At 38.0% G+C, this 18,940-nt stretch overlaps 1 protein-coding gene across 1 annotated transcript in view; it reads right to left on the reverse strand.

Moving 5' to 3' along the window:
* The window catches only part of itga8 (integrin, alpha 8), a 249,871-nt gene that overhangs the window by 148,765 nt on the left and 82,166 nt on the right, over window positions 1-18,940 (reverse strand). Inside the window, exons 14-15 of the mRNA XM_039736381.1 lie at window positions 14,849-14,894; window positions 10,796-10,903 (exon numbers count right to left, since the gene is read on the reverse strand). Of these exons, the coding sequence (XP_039592315.1) occupies window positions 10,796-10,903; window positions 14,849-14,894 (154 nt within the window). The remainder of the gene's footprint in view (window positions 1-10,795; window positions 10,904-14,848; window positions 14,895-18,940) is intronic.

The raw sequence follows: 18,940 nt of genomic DNA on the forward strand, positions 1-18,940 counted from the left end.
TTGGCAAAGTTTTAAAGTAATAAATTGTGGCTTATCTTATTTATGTTGCTGCACTGGGTGCATGTACATTTTTAAGGAATTTATGTAAGGCGTACCTTGAAAGTACTTTATATGGGAAAATTAACTCATATAAAATTGATACATCAGCTTGAATAGTTCTCTAGAAAAGACTATAGGGAGCAAAGGAAATTAAAAGCAAGAAGAAATTTCATGGAATCAGACATTACAGTACTCGTTAACAAGCTGCAGGCTAGAAAGTATGTTTTACTTGGCAAGACTTGTCAGGTAGAACCGACTCAAGTTTCTTCGTGCATTGGCCCTGTGAAATATTGGTCCCTGAACTTAGCATGGGCCAAGTTCACTTCATTCGCTAACCTGGGGCGTTGTTGAGCCTGCCTGTGGTACAACACTGCGGGGGCCACACTAGGTCATCTCCTATTTGGAGTTTGAACCCTAATTTTACTTTCAATGCTTCCATTACTTTGCTCTGCTCTGAAAATACACCATTAAGCATTTAAGTGTTCACGTATTAGAAGTTTTATTTATTTTCTGTGTGGAGGCAAGTCAGAAAAGTGTGTGTAAAAATTTGAGATTAATGATGTAAGGCTGTTTAAAAGGAAGTTCTTGGTAATAAAAATAATGTTTTCTAAGATCACATACTGGAGCTGAGCTCATAACAGAAGAATTTTGCACCAATTGCTCATGCACTGCTTAAAATAAGCTAATGATAAAATAATTGTGAATCAACACATATCCTAAAAGATAATCTGAATGTAAAAATAAAAAGTTAGCAGTCAAAATCCAAAATAAAAGCAAAAACAACAGCAGACCACACAGAGACAGTTGTATAATGCCTGGGAACTGCAGCCAATAGGCCAGTAAGATGAGAGCACAAAACTCTGTTAACAAGTTTTATCTTTGCAGAAATGTTAAAATAAACAGCTACTTCTTGCTTTTCAAAAATTCTGCTTATGTGTAAAACTAGGTTAAGCTGTTATTTTGACTCATCCTGGCAAGAGCATCTTCTTATAAAGTTTGCATTCCGCAATCCTTCTCTCCTATTCAGTCACCTGTCTTAATTTAGAAAAACATTTTAACCATTAGAGTAGGGCACAAAAACATTTTTAATGCACTTGTACAAATTGCTAAAGCAAGGCTTAATGGAGCACTGCTTACATAAACAACATAACAAATAAGATGGAAGAAAACATTAATGCTGGAGGTTGGGGTGGTGTCGAGGCCAGAACAGATCATTTTTCAGTAGTCTTACGTAATCAGCAAAATGACGATTTTTAAATATACCAAACATTTAGCGATACTTGCTTTTGAAGTCTAACTAGAACATTACATCAGTTTATAGGAGTCAAGAATAGTAAGCTGAACTAGCATCTAATTGGACAGTATCAAGGTTTAAGTATTTTTCTGCCATGGTTGACCATTTCATTGATAACATCCTTACCAGGGTCATTGTGTTGTTTGTTTCCCATAACACTTTACGTTGTCAGGGTAATTCTGAAATCTTTTCATCTGTGAATGGTTAAGCTAGCTATAACAGACCAAGACACATTTACCAGGAACCTGCTCTTTGTTCCTCAAAGGAAAAGATTCACTGGAACAAGAAAACAAGCTTTCTAAGCAATGTCTTTTGCCTTTTTCTGTCCCCTTAGGTTATCTCCTTTGGTTTTAATTGTTGTATCAAATTTAATATTACAGTTTTGGAAACTCCTCCTCAACGTACTTCTCACCACTCACAAATACACTAATCTGCTCTGCACAATTGTTTCTCATGCTTGCACAAGAGGATGCGACATTCAAAAACATTTGAGAAGACCACAAAATGACACCGCTAGAGGTTGTATTCTGATTTGGACTACAACCCAGCAGTTCTGTCAAGACTATTTCTACTTTCTAAAGTCTGGTAAACATCAACGTGAAAGTGAATGACCGGCCCAATTACAAAAAAGCCCTCCTTTTCATAAATCACTGATTTGGCTGGAACCCATTCATACAGTAAGTCATAGACTGACCCTATAACAGGGCAGGAAAATGTTTAAAAATGCCATTGTATTTGATATTGTCCGAATCCACACTATTTTGAAATGCTCACTCTACAGATGTTAGGTGACAGTGAGGTGTAGGCAGAATCTTGGCCAGAGCTAAGGACTTCATGTCTGTTCTGTGAGGTTTTTGGCAAACATGAGAACTCCTACTTGATGTATTAACAGTGCGGGGCTACAAGACACAAGGACAGATCAAATGTGCATTAGGGAATAGACTTATGGGAATTGGCAGAGAGAAAACAGTCATTTTACTGCATGCCACAGGTAGAGTGGGGGGGGTGGGTCGTGGTGCAGTATAAAGTATCTGAAGTCTGACGGCTCCATTTTATTTGTGAGCTCAAGCCTAATACAAGCCTAGTCCGCCTCTTTGTCGTATGCATCAGTATTTGCCATATGTGTTTAAATGCAATGACGTGCCTACTCTAACAACAATATGCATATGTGGTATAACTGTCAAATCCTAAAACTGTTGTTTTTTTTCCTGGTTCCCCCTCATTAGTGAAAATACTCCTTATATTGCTAAGTTCCACAGTCAAAGATAAAAAATGTAGGCATAAACCTTATCTTGTCACATTGACAAATTTAGTTTGAGATCTTCCATAGCAACAGTAAACTCACATTTAAACAGCATTTCTCACTGACGGCCCACTTTCCTCCGGCTCTTTGCAGTCCCCCTCCCACTTATTTTATTCCCTGACTGCACATCATGAGCCAATCTGTGTAAAGTCCACAGCTGGTCAAAAGATGCGAAAATGGACCCTCTGGGACTTGAAAAGGCATTCCCCCACAGCTCTCTTTTTTACACACACAGAGTGAGGTGCACCAAAAAAGGAAACCCTGGGGAAAACAGGCTTAAGAAATTTCCAAATTATTGTTAATTCTTTGTAATGAAGTTTTCATGCTGTGATATATCCTCCTAGCCAGAGGCATAGTACTAATTTTGTAGGTGTTGGAGTACATTCTTGTAAAATGATCTCATCCTGACATGTTACCCATATATATATATATATATATATATATATATATATATATATATATATATATATATATATATATATATATATATATATAAAGGAGTTAGTTTTAAGAAAGATTTGTTACAGGGTCATGAAAAAGTAAGGCATTACAAATAGTTAGATCTCATCAAATAAAGAATGACACTCATTTACATGTTTTGCAAAATGTGCAGAACATTTCAGAATTAACTGACTAACTCTAATAAGTCTTCATTTGAACATGAGGTATCATTATTACACTCTCTTGTCAGTTTTTATTTTGTATAATTATAATTTCCATTTTTGTTTAAACTCCTTGCTTTGTTAGTGTTATTACTGAAAGGATGATCTTGAATAAGAAAGTTGGTGTATTAGCTAGGTGTGAGAAAGCATCTAAAACATCCCCTACAAATGGAATTAACTGTACTGTATGGTAGTTTGACACTTAGCTAATTCAATTCTTAATTATCAAACTAATACTTGCTAACATTTTGTAAAACCTGCATTTACAAACAACTAAATTAAAACATTTTTTTGCATTTGTGCTATGTGATGCCCTGAGTGCCAAAAGCCTTGGGCTCCTTCTGTTTCCCAGAATATTGACAGTCTTAGCTGAGATGGACTAGGGAGAATGAGGACATGAACAATAAGTCTTGGTGTAAAAGTGCAAAGTGCATTTATTAAAAGGAAAGTAAACAGTGATCAAAGTGCAGTGCAGTTCTAATTTATTCACTAATCAATCCATAAAATAGTGCGATGATGGTAAAAAACAGTCAATAAATTAAATAGTTAAAACCAGGGATAAAAATCAATGACAGGATCGTCTCCTCATTTTGCTTCCTTCAGAGCTCTCTCTCACTCACAAGTCTACCCTGTTCAACCTCCTGGGTTTAGCGGTGGGGCTGAGACACTGGGGAACCCGTTCAACCATCTGGTTCACTCTTGTCCCAGCCACCTCGGCCGGTACCCCCGATGACCTTCCTGCCACCATCCTTCAGAGCTCCACAGGATTTCACAAGCCCGGATTGCTCCTGCTCCTCTAACCAGAAGCAATCTGCCCCCAAGGTGCTGTACTCCTCAGTCTGCTGTGGGGTCTTCAAACTTCCTCTCCTGCTGTCCTCAGCAATGGCTCTAGCACAATCCTGTTCTCTTTTTTATGTTCTGGTTTCTTTCTTTCTGTTCTCTTATTTTCAGACTACTCTGACCCGTTTTTATACTCTATGAGTGCAGGTGCATTTAGCAATCCTCCATGCCTTAATAAGGGGTGGCTGAACCAACTTCACTCGTGCACGTATTGAGCAATTTTCCCATTCAGTTTCCCACAGTTGCACGGCATTCCCCCCACACACCTACACTCACAAGATCTGAGCTTCATAATTTTATACAAAACCTCTGCACCTGCTCTGTTCTGCCACGGACCCTTTATATGCCATACAAAACACTACTGTTTTGTAATTTAGACTAAACAAGTTTTATGCATTCAGGTTTGTTGCTTTTAACATTTCACTGTAGCATTTGAACTTTAAAGTACCAAAGCCACACTTCTCCTCCCCAAGGCAGGAGCACTGCTGCGACATTCATATTCAACGGTTTTAGGGCAAACTCCTCTTAGTTTTGTCCAGTTCACATTTTTTTTTTACAAATTTTTGCAGTTTTGTCAACATTCTTATTTTGGATTGTGAATGGTCAATACAATAAAAGCAATGAATGTAACAGATAAAAACAGATTTAAAAAAAAATAGCCATTCATCTAATAACTCATATAGGGCTGGGTGTTATTTTGTAGGTTGCAATGAGCCCATTTGTTACTTTTTTCTTTTTTTCTTTGGCGGTGAGCCTAGTGCACTTTGCAAACAGGGTTTTTTAAATTATTATTATTATTTTCTCTTTTGGCATTTCCTATCAAACTTTATTGTCAGAGTGAAGGTACCGTGTGCTCCCTTTGTACATGCAAAACTCCTTAATTCCCAGTTTAACAAAGAGAAAAAGGATAGGGGTGCTCATTTTTGAGCTAATACCGTTCACCAATTTCATGTTACTAGAACTTATCAATTCTGATTTGTTTTCTTTATCCTTTCATTTTTTCTCACTAAGTTCCTGCATAACCAGCCATGCAGAAACCTTATGTTTTACATTAAAGTGGTATTTTGATAATTAAACTGCAGACCACATGTGTCATGTTTTCATGTTTTTATTAACAAAATTAAATTCTATAGGTTTATTATTCAGTGATCATAAAAATACTAAATAATTAAACATGCTTTACTAAATTAATAAAGTATGTACAAAAATATGTATCCATTATACTAAAAGAAAATAAAAATTCTTGCCATAATTGCAAGCCTAAATTCTAATAAAATGCGGATGTTTATCAAGAAGATACAACACTGACTTGCTTCACAAGTTTAGATGTTAAATCAACACTTTTGGCCCTTAGGCAGTTTTATTATTGTTTACTAAAAAGCAAGAGCAAATTCTTCCATATCTATAATTTTTCTAATTAAAAATGTGCACTAAACACAAACTTGCCTGGTCCACACTCAAACAAGGAGTGTCTGTTTTAGTAACACTTTAATTACAAATGAATTACAAATGAATTACAATTTAATTAAACTCTGCTTCTCTTTTAATTTCTGCCAAAGACACCCCTCTCTTTTCTTACAGTCTGTCATTGCGCTCCATACACAGGACGACTCCTCAGACTCTCTTTTTATCAGTTTATGAATCCACTTTCTTTAATGTAAAAGCTAATATTCCAGACTTGACTCTCTCCTCAAGACTCACTATCAGCTTCAGCAGCAGAATGACACATGTGATTCCTTAACTACCTTAATACATTGTGTTCAGGAGCACTACAACTAATGTAACATAAAGCACACAAAAGCAGGTTCTACTAATATTATTTATCAATCACCAATCAAGTCATTTAGGGGTAAAAAGCATCTTCTCTCGATCAGCAGCTGATCAGTCATCACTACTAAAAGGTTTTACTTATGTATTTTTACAATATTTATGTTCTAACACAAATAGAAAAGAATGGTGGAAGGGAGCATGAAAACTCATGATCAAGGTAAAAACCAAGGGTCAAAATTACCAGATAATCAAAACTTAAAATAAAATAATAATAATAATAATAATAAGGCCAGAAACATCACCCAGATTTGAAGTCATTGAACTCAGAAAAGTCTTTACAAAACTATTCCTAACACCTCAAACTGTGTTTTCTGAGAATCCAGAATCTTGGGCAAGGTTTCGCACATGATGTAGGTTTATATGGCATCAAACTGAATATGTCATGTGATGTAACTTTTACAGCCACACCAGTAACAAAATCCACTCTGAAAAAAATGTCAATATGTCTAACATTTTCAATATTGTGGCTTTAAAATGTAATACAGATGGTCATTGAGTTTCCATCCTTGTGATGTAGTGGCTGGATATTTGATTTGTCTGGATTGATTTGTCCAATAAATGACTTTTCATAAATGACATGCAAGTATGAGCAGTAGTGGTTAACACAAAGCAGAATGTAACTGATAATCACAAGGTAAGAGCTCTTCAGATTCTTCATTGTATTACCTACAAAGTGCCTCTAATAAGCCAATGTCCTTACTAAACACTGACTTAAAGATGTAGCTGACATTCTTGTAAAAGCAAGAGTGCAAGAGCTTGTTTTGTTAAAGACAGATAATTGCTACCAAAGCTTCTATGTACAGGGTTTCCAAGACAATGCTGTCTCTGGATGACATATCCAAAAGATTTCCAATAATTAGCCATGCTTAGTAAATTGGTCACATCATTAATAAATAACCACAGAGTCTAAAGATCTTTTGAATTCTTTATCTTTTTTCTCATTTTAAGAAAAACTAGCCAATCCGCGGCGTACCATACGCCGCATAATCAGGCCTATTTTTTAATGATTTTTAAGCACAGGGAGAAAATTAACATTTGAAAAATCGGTAATGTAATAAACCAGCAAGAAAAGCAACACTGTAACAATGCACGGAACGAACCAACACACAATCATCTGTGACTGAAAACTGGCGGACTGCCATCGCGCCTTCTCCTCCCAGATGGAGGGATGGGGTTGAACGGCGCTCAGGCGTGGAAGGTGGAACGGGAGTAGAGGAGAAGGACGTCCATTTCGCTCCCTCCGTCATGCTAATCTGCTGATTTCTCGTTCAGTATGCACTGCCTGCTCATGTGCCCACCTCCAACTCGTCACTTGAGTCGTTGTCGTCTTTGCACAGTCCAGATGCACCTGTGACTCACGTAGACTTTTCATTGCTCTGTGCGGTTTTGGATGGTTTTCTATATATAATCCACCAAGACACCGGAACCACGGTAGTAGTATGAGGTGAGAGGAGGGTGTGTACAAAGGGTAGGGACGTAACCAGTGGGAGTGTACGAGTCGCACTTAGTGGGAATTCCATGGTCTGCAGCCCGAATGGGGTTCAACGGCTTACCAATGCCTCTCTGCGCCGGGTAGACACACGCTTAATGTCATGCAAAATTATTTATTGGATGCTAAACACTTCTGGAAAGACACAGTTGTCTGAAACGAGTTGGTGTGAGAATACAACAGAAAGTGAATGAAAAGATGGAACTCTGGAGAGAGCAAAATACAACACAATAGTGAACCCGCGGCATAATAAACGCTGCATAATTATTTATTGATGGTTGAACACTTCTGGAAAGACATAGTTGTCTAAAAAGGGAGGGTTTGAGGATACAGGATAACCCTCGCAAACCATTTTACACGCTGCATATGACGATTCACCTCCGCGAGAAATATGCCTCTATGAACAGTCAACATGGTTTTAAGGATCACATGGGATACCCCTCGCAAACTGTCTTACATGCTGCATATAGCGATTCACTTCCGCGAGAAACAGGCCTCTATGAACAGTCAAAGTGGCTCAGATGTGCATGTGGACTCTACGACAGACGAACATAAATGACACCATTTTTCATGTGTCGTCGCGTCCAAGTTGGAGGGCGTGGTTCTGCGAGTTTTCGTTGTATCCAATGGTCTTAGAGTTGGTGGGCGTGGCTCCTTCCTGCGTGCGCCATGGGCGGTTACTTGTCGGCTTAGTGAATCCACGCCCCTTCCGGCCTGCTTTCCATGGGTGTCTTGCCTTAGTGAATTATATATATACATATTAAGGGGTTTGAATTCTCATTTTGTTAGGTTTATTATTTTTTTTTTCAGTTTTCTTTTTTTAATTCTTAGGTGTTCTTTCTAGATTGGTTATTTGTTGTATACATTCTGCAAATTGTATCTGCATGATTGTATACTATGTTAATTTCTTGCAATCTACACTAATAAAAGGCAAAGCCCTCACTGACTGACTTACTCACTGACTCACTCATCACTAATTCTCCAACTTCCCGTGTAGGTAGAAGGTTGAAATTTGGCAGCCTTATTCCTTACAGCTTACTTACAAAAGTTAAGCAGATTTCATTTCGAAATTCTACACGTAATGGTCATAACGGTTGACAACGTCTGTCATGTTGAACTTTCTTATTTATGGCCCCATCTTCACGAAATTTGGTAGGCAGCTTCCCTGCACTAACCGAAACTGATGTATGTACTTATTTCGGTGGTATGACGCCACTGTCGGCCGCCATATTGAACTTTCCAACGTCACTAATTCTCCAACTTACCGTGTAGGTAGAAGGCTGAAATTTGGCAGGCTCATTCTTTACAGCTTACTTACAAAAGTTAAGCAGGTTTCATTTCGAAATTCTACACGTACCGGTCGAAATTTGGTAGGCGGCTTCCTTGCGCTAACCGAAACCAATGTACTTACTTATTTAGGTGGTATGACGCCACTGCCGGCCGCCATATTGAACTTTCCAATGATCTTTGTTACTTATGGGACCATCTTCACGAAATTTGGTACGCGGGTTCCCAACGCTAACTGAATCCTACTTATGTACATTTATACGTCCATAGCCTGCAGCTCGGTCACCGTGTGAGGCAGCTTCGGGTCCCCCATCCCAACGCCTCCCACGTTGTTGGCTGTCTGCCTATATAAGGCCGTCCGTCGCTCCAGTCTCTACATTCCCTTCCTTGCTTCGCCACGGGATTCACATCTCCCTGCTGAGAACTACAGCCTTTTTATTTAATCTACAGCTTCTCCGCTGTTTTATTGTGCGTTTATTACGATTATAGTTATTGTGTACATATTTTAGACTTACTTTACATTGTTCAGGTACCCATTTCTTTTTTCGTTCCAACCGTACCCGCATTAACATGTCTATCGAGGTGATCACCATCGATCAAAGAACTGTCACTTACCGAGTGGTTTCCATGTCTGGAGATGGCGCCTGCCTTTTCCATTCTCTTTGTTACATAGTGCACGGCCATATCAGGCTCACTCTTGATATCCGGAGGAACATTGTGTCTTATGTATTGAATGACTGGGACAGGTTCAAGGTGTGGACTGATGACGGTACAGGAGATAGTTATATTACACAGGAGCACTATAAGAGGGAAATGCTTAAGCCCTTCACCTATGGTGCTGCATGTGAGTTGATGGCTGCCACTGAATTGTTCGGTTGTCGCTTTCAAGTGTAACGAAATGGCCAAATATTTTACACCTTTCGACAACTGCCAATGCCTCCTAAACATCTTAGATTCACAGGTGACGATTTCAGTAGTGGACACTTTGATGTTTATGAATGTTTAAACTCTCAAAAGCTGGATGTCAAGTTATCGATGAAACTGGTTGTATGCTTACAACGCTTCACAGATGCCAAATGTCACTTCAACAGAAGTCCTGCAAATACTGTCGTAATTGAAACAAACCATGAAACTCAAACCGATTCTGAGGGCAGCAATCCAAGCAGTGAGATTTCAGACAAGATTACTGTTCACATGGCCAACTGTACATTGCATGCTCAAGAGTAAGCTCAGCGCACAGCTTGGTCATATTAAAACCGGAGGGCCGAACTCACAATGTGGTATACAAAGAGATCCTTAACAAATAATTATTGGTATATTTTCCCTCTGTTTAAAAAGGTTTAATTTTCTTAATAAAAATTTTAAGGCATTACTTCGCCGCTGCGAAGCACGGGTATTTTGCTAGTAAAGTATTAAAAGGAAAATATTACATTAATTTTCCTTCGTGCAATGATCAGTGGTTTAAGATTTTTCCAGTTGAGCAAAGTGTTACTACTAGAAGATGGCAGATTCCATGAGGTCATACCCAGATTATCTCCAAACAGTTGAACCTGTTTTCTACTACAGGACATGAATCTTCAGCCTGTGTGCTTCTATGCTACATTTGTAGGCAAACAAAAAGAAGAAAATAACTTACTAAATTAAAGCTTCATTTAGTGTTGCCTCAAGTACCGCTCACGGCAGTCCTTAAGTGTGTTATGCAATTGTCCTGGTCTCCCTTCGATATTTGTAACTAAAAATGCACAATTAATTAGTATATCCATATGCCACAAAGATGTTCTTCTGCAAATGTTTATAAACTCCCCCAATTATCATTCACTTACTTATCTTCTCAAACTATTGAACCCACTTATTTCCAGGAACTTTTTATGACATCTTAGATATGTTGTACTGATACATTTGAATTTTCAGCATTCTTTCAAGTCTCAAGAGAGATTATACTGAACACATACAGTACAAAGTAAGGACACAGGAAAAAGTGGAAAGTTCAAAGAAGCAAGTCTGCAATATAGCAAAAAGCATGAAATCTCCCTTTATCACACTTGTCTTACCACGTCACTAAGATTTCCAAGTCCATACGCTGGCATGTCTTATTCTCTGGATTCACTATCATAGGGTTTAGTAATAACTGTGCATCCACTGTGACCACTGGCCGGGATCTAGAGTAAAAACAGAAGAAAAAATGAACTGCCTGCTAATAATGCAATTGCATATGAATAAAATGTCTTGAAAATCAGACAATTATATTTTCATATTCTTGTGATAACAATCAGAATTGAATTTTTACAGTTAAGAGGTTTGTCATTCTAATAGATACAGTAAAAAGATCATTTTAACAGAATTCCTCACAGTATCACAGAAACAAACACTAAGTTTAACAAGAAAAATATTTGTATTGCTGTGGACTCAAACCACAAACCATCTCAGTTTACAGAATTGCACTGGGGTAGTTTCTGGTAGTCAACCATGAACCTGCAAATTCTGGCTTACAATGGCTCTCATAAGCAGTTTCTAATCAGCCTGAGCTAAAGAGGGCTTCTCCCTTCCACAGTGCAAATATGCTAGCTGAGATGGCTTATAGTGTGAATCCATGGCAATACACTTGGCGTAGTCGGCAGCCCTTGCACTGTGGAGGGGTGGAGTGTGGAGGCAGTGGGGTCTGAGTTACAGAGACAGCTCAGCTTACATTATCAGGAGGCTCTCCGCTCGTAGTGTTCAGAAGCAGAGCAGTACCTGTTCAGCCAAGCCTTTCAGGCTGGTAAGAAACTGCTTTGAGATGCTATGAATTTGCAGCTGGCCACCAGCAGATACTTACTGAGATGGCTCATGGTTTGAGTCCACAGCAATATAGCTTTTATTTCAAAAATAATTAAAACTTTTAGAAAGTGAGTGAAAAACTACCAAGTAGTGTGGTAGACAGTAATTCAAAACTCAACAATGCGATTTTGCAGAAATAAAGTAAATTCGACTATAAATCTTGTTGGCCAAATATTCTGTTCTCTTCAAAATTGTTCTAATCTAAAAATATAAAATTACATAGGTTGGCACAGTGGCAGTGCGATAAACACTACTGCCATCTTCAAGAGACTGGGTCTGATCATCATCTGTGTAGAGTTTTTACTTTCTTCCTATGTCTGTTTGAGTAATCTCATCTTCCTCCTTGCCTCTTAAAAAAGTTCAGGTTAGGTAGACTGGTGACTCTGGATTACTCTGCATGTATTAGTGAACAGCAAACCTGAGCTGATTTAGTGGTTTCAAAAATTAATGGTTGAATGTAAAATAAGTTACATACAGTATAGGATGTCTCAAATCCTAACCACAAAGAAGGCAGTCTTTTCAGATATCTAGCTAGCTGAATGTGAGCTATATTTGTGTCTTAAAAGTAATATCCATTTACACTTACATTTTTTGTTTGCTTTTAAAAAGTTAATTAAAGTTAACCTAATGCACATTTTACAGTACTGGATCGGAGACATGAATAGAAAATCAAAAGCCATAAGCAGAAACCTTGTTTTTTGTCAATTTTCCACCCATAAATATATTTTCCACATTTGCAAAGACAGAAGAGTTGTTTATGGAATCATTTTCTGTGTGGTAAGCCAATGACACACAATAACAAACAGAAGCAAGTACTATGGAGATCAGTAAGGTGCCTCCACAATGGAGACAGAATTCATAAATACTGAGAAGTCTTTGATGAAAACAAATCATTCTGCCCCAAAACAACTCACTCATTTCCTGTGCTTTCTAGTTATTGTATGACATAAAGGACCCCAGAGTTCTGCGTTTTGCTACACTACAAAGCTTTTGGTTCTATGTATTAAAGGGTTGTGTTGGGAAGAAAATAGCTGTTTCTAGTGTTAAATACAAAAGAGCTTTTCATCAATTTTAGAAGTCAATATAAAGTAATAATTGTCATCAGCTTCAGGAATTCCAGTGTTTGAGCAGAGGCTGCATTTCTCTAGCTCACCCTGTTAATGTGATACTAAAATCATTGTGACAACTACAATCACACCTACTCCAGCTCCATTATCTGGCACTGTTGAAAAGATTCATCTTGTTTAGGCACTCCTGATGGTGAACGGGGTATGCATATAAAGCAACTGAATAACAAAGAGATGGTACTGAATAATAGTCAGGCTGAGGTAAGTGCATCAGTGAACTGCCCATTCATCCATTTTCGGAACTTGACTTTTCCATTTATTAATTTGCAGAATGGCAAGAGAGGGGATTGCAACCAATTGGTCAGGATCATCAAAACTGTGACTCTAACAATGTAACCAACCATGGCTTATTTTCTCCATTAATGCTATTGACTGGGAGTTTTTTACATTCCTTTTTTCCATACTGAACTAGCTACAATGTTACTGGACTTTATATTGTTTTTCTTATTTAGTGTTACTTCTGTTTATTTAATAGAAAGTATAATTATGTATATGCATTGTATTTCAAGCAAATTCTGGTAAAATAATATGTTTACTAATTAATTCAGAATCTAACAAATTTTACCAACAATGTAATATATATACAAAAATATTGATTACAAATCTGTGAATCATAAAGTCTCTAGGATTGAAAAGTCAAACAAGGAAACATCCACGTGAATTAAGTCCTACAGCAAAATCCCAGATGCGGGGCAATGAGTAGATGGAAGGAATATGTTGTGAACACACAAAATGTTCTCATGCACAGGGGAATCTTACATGCATGAGAATTTTTTTTTTTACTCAACTTCCCTACTACTACCCTTGCTACTTCCCTGATTCTCTGGGCATGCAAAGATGATCAAAAAGAAAGCAGAATGGGGTACAGTTCAGACTGCCTCCCTGTAATGCATGTGAATTACCCAGATACAATCACGAGTGATTGCTCAAACATGTTAAACACAGTCAACAATCAATTCTTCTTCTTCTTCTTTTTATAGGTAAAAAAACAGTCAGTGGATGATGCATACAATGTGTAGGAGTCAACTTAATAACTATGTAGCACGGGATGCCAGCTGAATGCTGGGAAAAATAACAGACGGGGATCAATGAACTCAAGTTTCTCTTTTATCCTCCATTAAAGTTATAGTGGAAATGTAACCTTAATATTTATTTTTCACTACTCCTTACTGTTTCAGAGATGGTATGTCAAGTCTGCAGCCGCGTACAATACGGACTGCGTTCAAAACTGCTTGTCTTATGAGCCTGAACTAAAATGAACATTGCTAACACACTGAAATGCTATTCAGAATGGTGCACTTAAAGCTGCTATAGTAATAAAGGGAAAATCCGAATATGGTAGTTATGTTCCATGTGTGTAATGACAAAGAAGTCCAGCTTTTGCTTGTTGTAATGCATGCTTGAGGTTCTAACATAAGGCAGCAGTTCATCAGAGATGTAAGTTTTAAGAAGTAAATGCCTAATTATGTTACTGATGACAATAGGTAGATGTATTGCATAATGTTAAGTAGTGCTCACAGGGCACTGAAGTTAAATATTTTTGGTTATGCCAACACAGTCCTTAGAGAGGACATTGGATGGTAGTCTTTCAAGTTCAAAATCAGGCATTTCAGAGAAGGCCAAACGCTTGGAACAGATAATGGACACATATGTGTGAAGAACAGTTATGGCGTTCTCTCTACTACTCAACCGTTTTGTCTACAAATATACGCTTTCTTGAGGATTAACACCAAAGAAGTGGGAAGATCATCCAGGATCAAGAGGTTTGGTCTATGGCTTCTACTGCTAATAGCATTTCATGGCCAAATAACCAGTTTCCAATAACTTGGTCTTGTCCGTCTGGATCTGATGGTCACCTTTTGCCTTATGGATGACAATTAGACCTATTTAGTGGATTGCCAAAGACAGGGTTGTGTAGAATCTTGATCTTTGGGTGAGGTTTGTTAGTTTTTATGTGAATCTTTATAGGTCTGAAATTTACACTGTTCTTTCTGTGGCCCGTCTCCTTATGGCACTTTACCTAGAATGACAACTTTTAGAAAGTATTGCTCTCAAGATCACTGCCAGTCTCTCAACTATGCCAAGGCCTCAATTGTAGAAAGTGTGGAAGGATGCAATGAAAGATGAAATTTCATTCAGAACAAGCTGAAGGTTCCATACCTGTAAACAATGGCCTTTCCAGCTCCAAAGGCTCCAACAATCAAATCTGTCAGAAAAAGAAAGAAAGAGAAAATAGATTTAACTTCAAAGTAACATGCAGCTGGCAATGATTTGGGGGCATTAACCAATTTTCATCAAATGCAGACCTTCTACATTTTTGTGATTTTACAGAAGTCTGAATGGAACAGATATGTTTTATAAACACTAAAATTGTTTAAAGTTCTTGTTGTTTGAAGCTCCAATATATGGTAAATGTTCCCAACTTGCCAACCCTAAAAGAAAACAGGAATAGTTATTGCGCAGTTCAATTAGGCATCCTTTCACAAAGTTTAATAATGTCTCCATCTTTGAACTTTACACTATAACACATTAGCATGCTTCTGTTTGTAAGGTTTATTCACAATTTTAAATTCTAAAACTAATGTTGAAAGGTGGCATAGTGGATGGCACTGCAAAGCTGAGCTTGAGTCATAGCTCAGACACCTCATGTTTGGATGGGTTTTAAAGAATAAAATGACACTCTCAAAATAAACTGATGCACAAGCGTCACTAACTCTTTGTCCTCCTTTGCTTTACTTGTTCCTTTTATGATTTGCAGCTCTGATGTTTGATAATAGTCTTTATACATTTAAAAATCAGAGACTATACAGTATATTTCATTCTTTACCAGAATTACAGCTTTGAACCGTATTTATTTAGTTCAGACCTCCAAGTTATATTCAAGCTCACTGTTTTACTTCAACGTCAAAATATATTTCTTTATTTCTTAATGTATTTATTTGCATTTGAAGCTAAAATTGTGTTTTCTTTTTTCTCCAAACATGCTGTCTGGTATTGTCAATATTAATCCTGGATGGCTGTTGATGAACCCAAATTGTTATTACCATCTGGACCAAAACCCGGACCACAAATGGCACTGTTGGAATAAGATTATTTTATTTTCCACAGTTGGACTCAAAAAAATAAAATATGATAGATTCGTGATTATAATTTCATTTATTACGATAATTTATGAAAGAAAATAAGAAGCTGAATTATAAGGTACAAATAAATAATTACATGACAGAAAAAGCTGATTGGGAATTCTTTACAGATCCCACCAGTCAGTAAATAAAGGCCACAAGATATGGAAAATGTTGCACAGTATGGCACATTTCGGATGAATTCCTTGCAGCTCATGAAATTAAAGCAGCATGTTGCTCTGAAAGGTCCTCAGATTATTCACAAATGGGAACCTTTATAGAATACTGAGAGCACCATGAAGCACATCATGTTTTTTAGTCAACAGATTCCAGTTATATTTACCAATAATGAGTTACTTTAATAGTCCGATTTTAATTTAAACAGATTTCTTGATGCTCCTTTTTTATAATACTCATTCAAAGTAATATAAAGATCTTGCCATTCACCCATCCTACATCCTGCCTCTAATTTTTTAGCCTTCACGTGATCAGAGAGGTGTCCATGTTGAAGCAGGTGTTTCCTTTCTGTCAGTTTGAAAGCCACCCATTTTCCTCCTAGCTCTGCTTTGTGTGTTTTAATTTTGACCTTAACATTAAATTTAGATTTAGTCACTCATTTTTGTTGTGAGCCTCAGTACTTCCAGCAGTCCTGTGCACTAATTTTTCTGATCATGTGCTTGCCTTTGTAACTTGTGCCCAGACCATGCAATTACAGTAGATCCACCATTAAAATGCATCTCTACAAATCCATTTGTCTTACAGTCTTTCATTGGGGTGGAGTGGTAGCCCTAAGGGTAGGGATCTATGCCAGCAATCAGAAGGTTGCTGGATCAAATCCCATAAACACTAGAAGTGGCTCTACTCCATTGAGCCCTTCAGCAAGGCCCTTAACCTGCAATTGCTATGTCCTGGCTATGACGTTAATCTGCATCCAGCTCTGCAAGCCAGTCCATCACCTTGCAGGGAAAACCTGGGCGGTTGGTGGCAGGATTGGCACTCCAGCCACTGTAAAAAGCCTCACACTGTTCCAGTGTGGTGCTGAGGTGTCACCCATTGCACAGCTCCAGTTGGGTACAATCCAGGCAGTGTGGTCATGCTCTATAATCAGAACATGCTCCCAACTTCCTCTGTCAGAGCCACTGAGAATAACAAACATTCCACCTCTGGGTTACTTTCAACCCACAAGAATGAAGAACATTATGCAAGTGCTACATGAAATATAGATAAAGATGGGTTGAAATCTAAGTAATCAATGTAGACCTACATACATGATACATGGGTTGTCCATTTGGTCTGGTATAATGATACACACCTGATTCCCTTCCCTCACATAACCCATCTGTGTGAGCCCGAGGTAGAGGTGTACCAATACAAACTTGAAATGGAGTTCACTGCAACGGTGGCCTTTTCCTCTTCAGATAAATCAGCCCATTTTCACCCCTTCCTCTCAGCATTGTCCGTCAAACTGATCTTTCTGAAAGTTAAAGTGTTTCGCTGGGAAAATGTAGCAGTGGTGACTACCTCGTGTCATGTTTCAAGCAGCATCTTCCTCCAGGCTGGGGTTCAAAGTCATGTTTCAGGTCTAGTGTGTCTAATTTTATATCATTTATTTGTATCACGGTTTCTTTTATTTATTATGTTAATTTGTCTTTGTGTTTATTTGTAAGTAGTAATGTCCTAGCTTATGTACCTTGTGTTTTGCGGGTGGTCCCCAAGGTGTGAAGCCACCTGCCAATCACTGCCAGGAATGGCCCTCCACCCTATTTATGGGAGGGTCTTCCATAGTTTCTGGCAGTTCATTACAAATGTGCCGGGGAAATGGCGTGTTTCTTTTTGGAATCTGTCTTGGAACTGTGTTTAATGATTTCAGAACCTCTGCTCTGTTTTGACTACGATTTTTGGATTCTGTATTGGAACTGTGGTTACTGTGATTTACCTTGCCTTTTAGGCAGTTCTTTGTGCTTGTACTGCCTTTTGTTAAGACAAATCCTTTTATTGTTATGAACATTTTTTCTGGCCGTTTCGGGTATCTACTCAGGGTTTGACCGTATTTCTACCATAGAGGGCAATCTTGAAAGTGCTTGTGGAGAATTTATGCTTCTTTGCCTCCCCAGTTCATGACACCACATTGGCCTGGTTCACCGGCTCTAACCTAGTCATGTTGGGGCTTTGGTTTCCCAGATTTATTGTTATTGTCATTTATCCATTGCCCAATATGCAATGTTATCACTCATTAACACTACAGCTATAAACCTCACACATGTGGAACGAGCAGGTGTAAAAAAGTCGCTACCATCCTGCTGTTGCCAGCGCACAATCTTAGATAACACAATCGGTTGATAAAAACATCTTTTTTATTTTTAGACCCTTATTTGGTATTTTTATTATCATTTTTATTTTTTGACCCTTCATCTACATGTTATACCTATTTATACTGGATGGACACACAGATAGACACACACATGGACGCTTGTCCTTTTATTAGGGTAGATTTCTGTTGATTTCTGTCCATCTGGCAGTTATTCTCTGCTGAATGTATTCCGTGTTAATATTTTCAGTGCACTGTTTACTGGAATGTACTTAATAATGCGTGTAATAATAAAGTGCGCTCTGCCCAGGGTTTGTTTCCTGCCTTGCGCCCTGTGTTGGCTGGGATTGGCTCCAGCAGACCCCTGTGACCCTGTAGTTGGGATATAGCGGGTTAGATAATGGATGGATGGATAATAAAATGCATTGCATTTTTCATTCCAGAAATTGGGGAATCCCAAACATTTCCACAGAAACATGCATGCAGACATTTGTCCCATTTTTTAAGGTGTATTACTAAAGATCAGAATTGTTGTTTCATTCTGTTTATTGCACGCTTGAATGACAATTCACACCATTTTATTTGCCTACAAAAATGGTTTTCTGTAATATATGTCTATTTTACGGGTTGATTACCCTTATTTTTCAAGCGCGCCAAGAAACCAAAGCATTTGTTTATTGTCAGCTCACTACCTTAATTTTGTCTAATTTCATAAATCAGCCAAAATCAAGAAGCTTCTTCATATTCAGCCTTTATATTTGAGCGCCTCCTTGTAGAGTTTATTTACTGTACCTTTATTTTGCATGGCTGTGCGAGGGGCAT

The sequence above is a fragment of the Polypterus senegalus genome, chromosome 15, assembly GCF_016835505.1.
Source record: "Polypterus senegalus isolate Bchr_013 chromosome 15, ASM1683550v1, whole genome shotgun sequence".
Classification (NCBI taxonomy): domain Eukaryota; kingdom Metazoa; phylum Chordata; class Cladistia; order Polypteriformes; family Polypteridae; genus Polypterus; species Polypterus senegalus.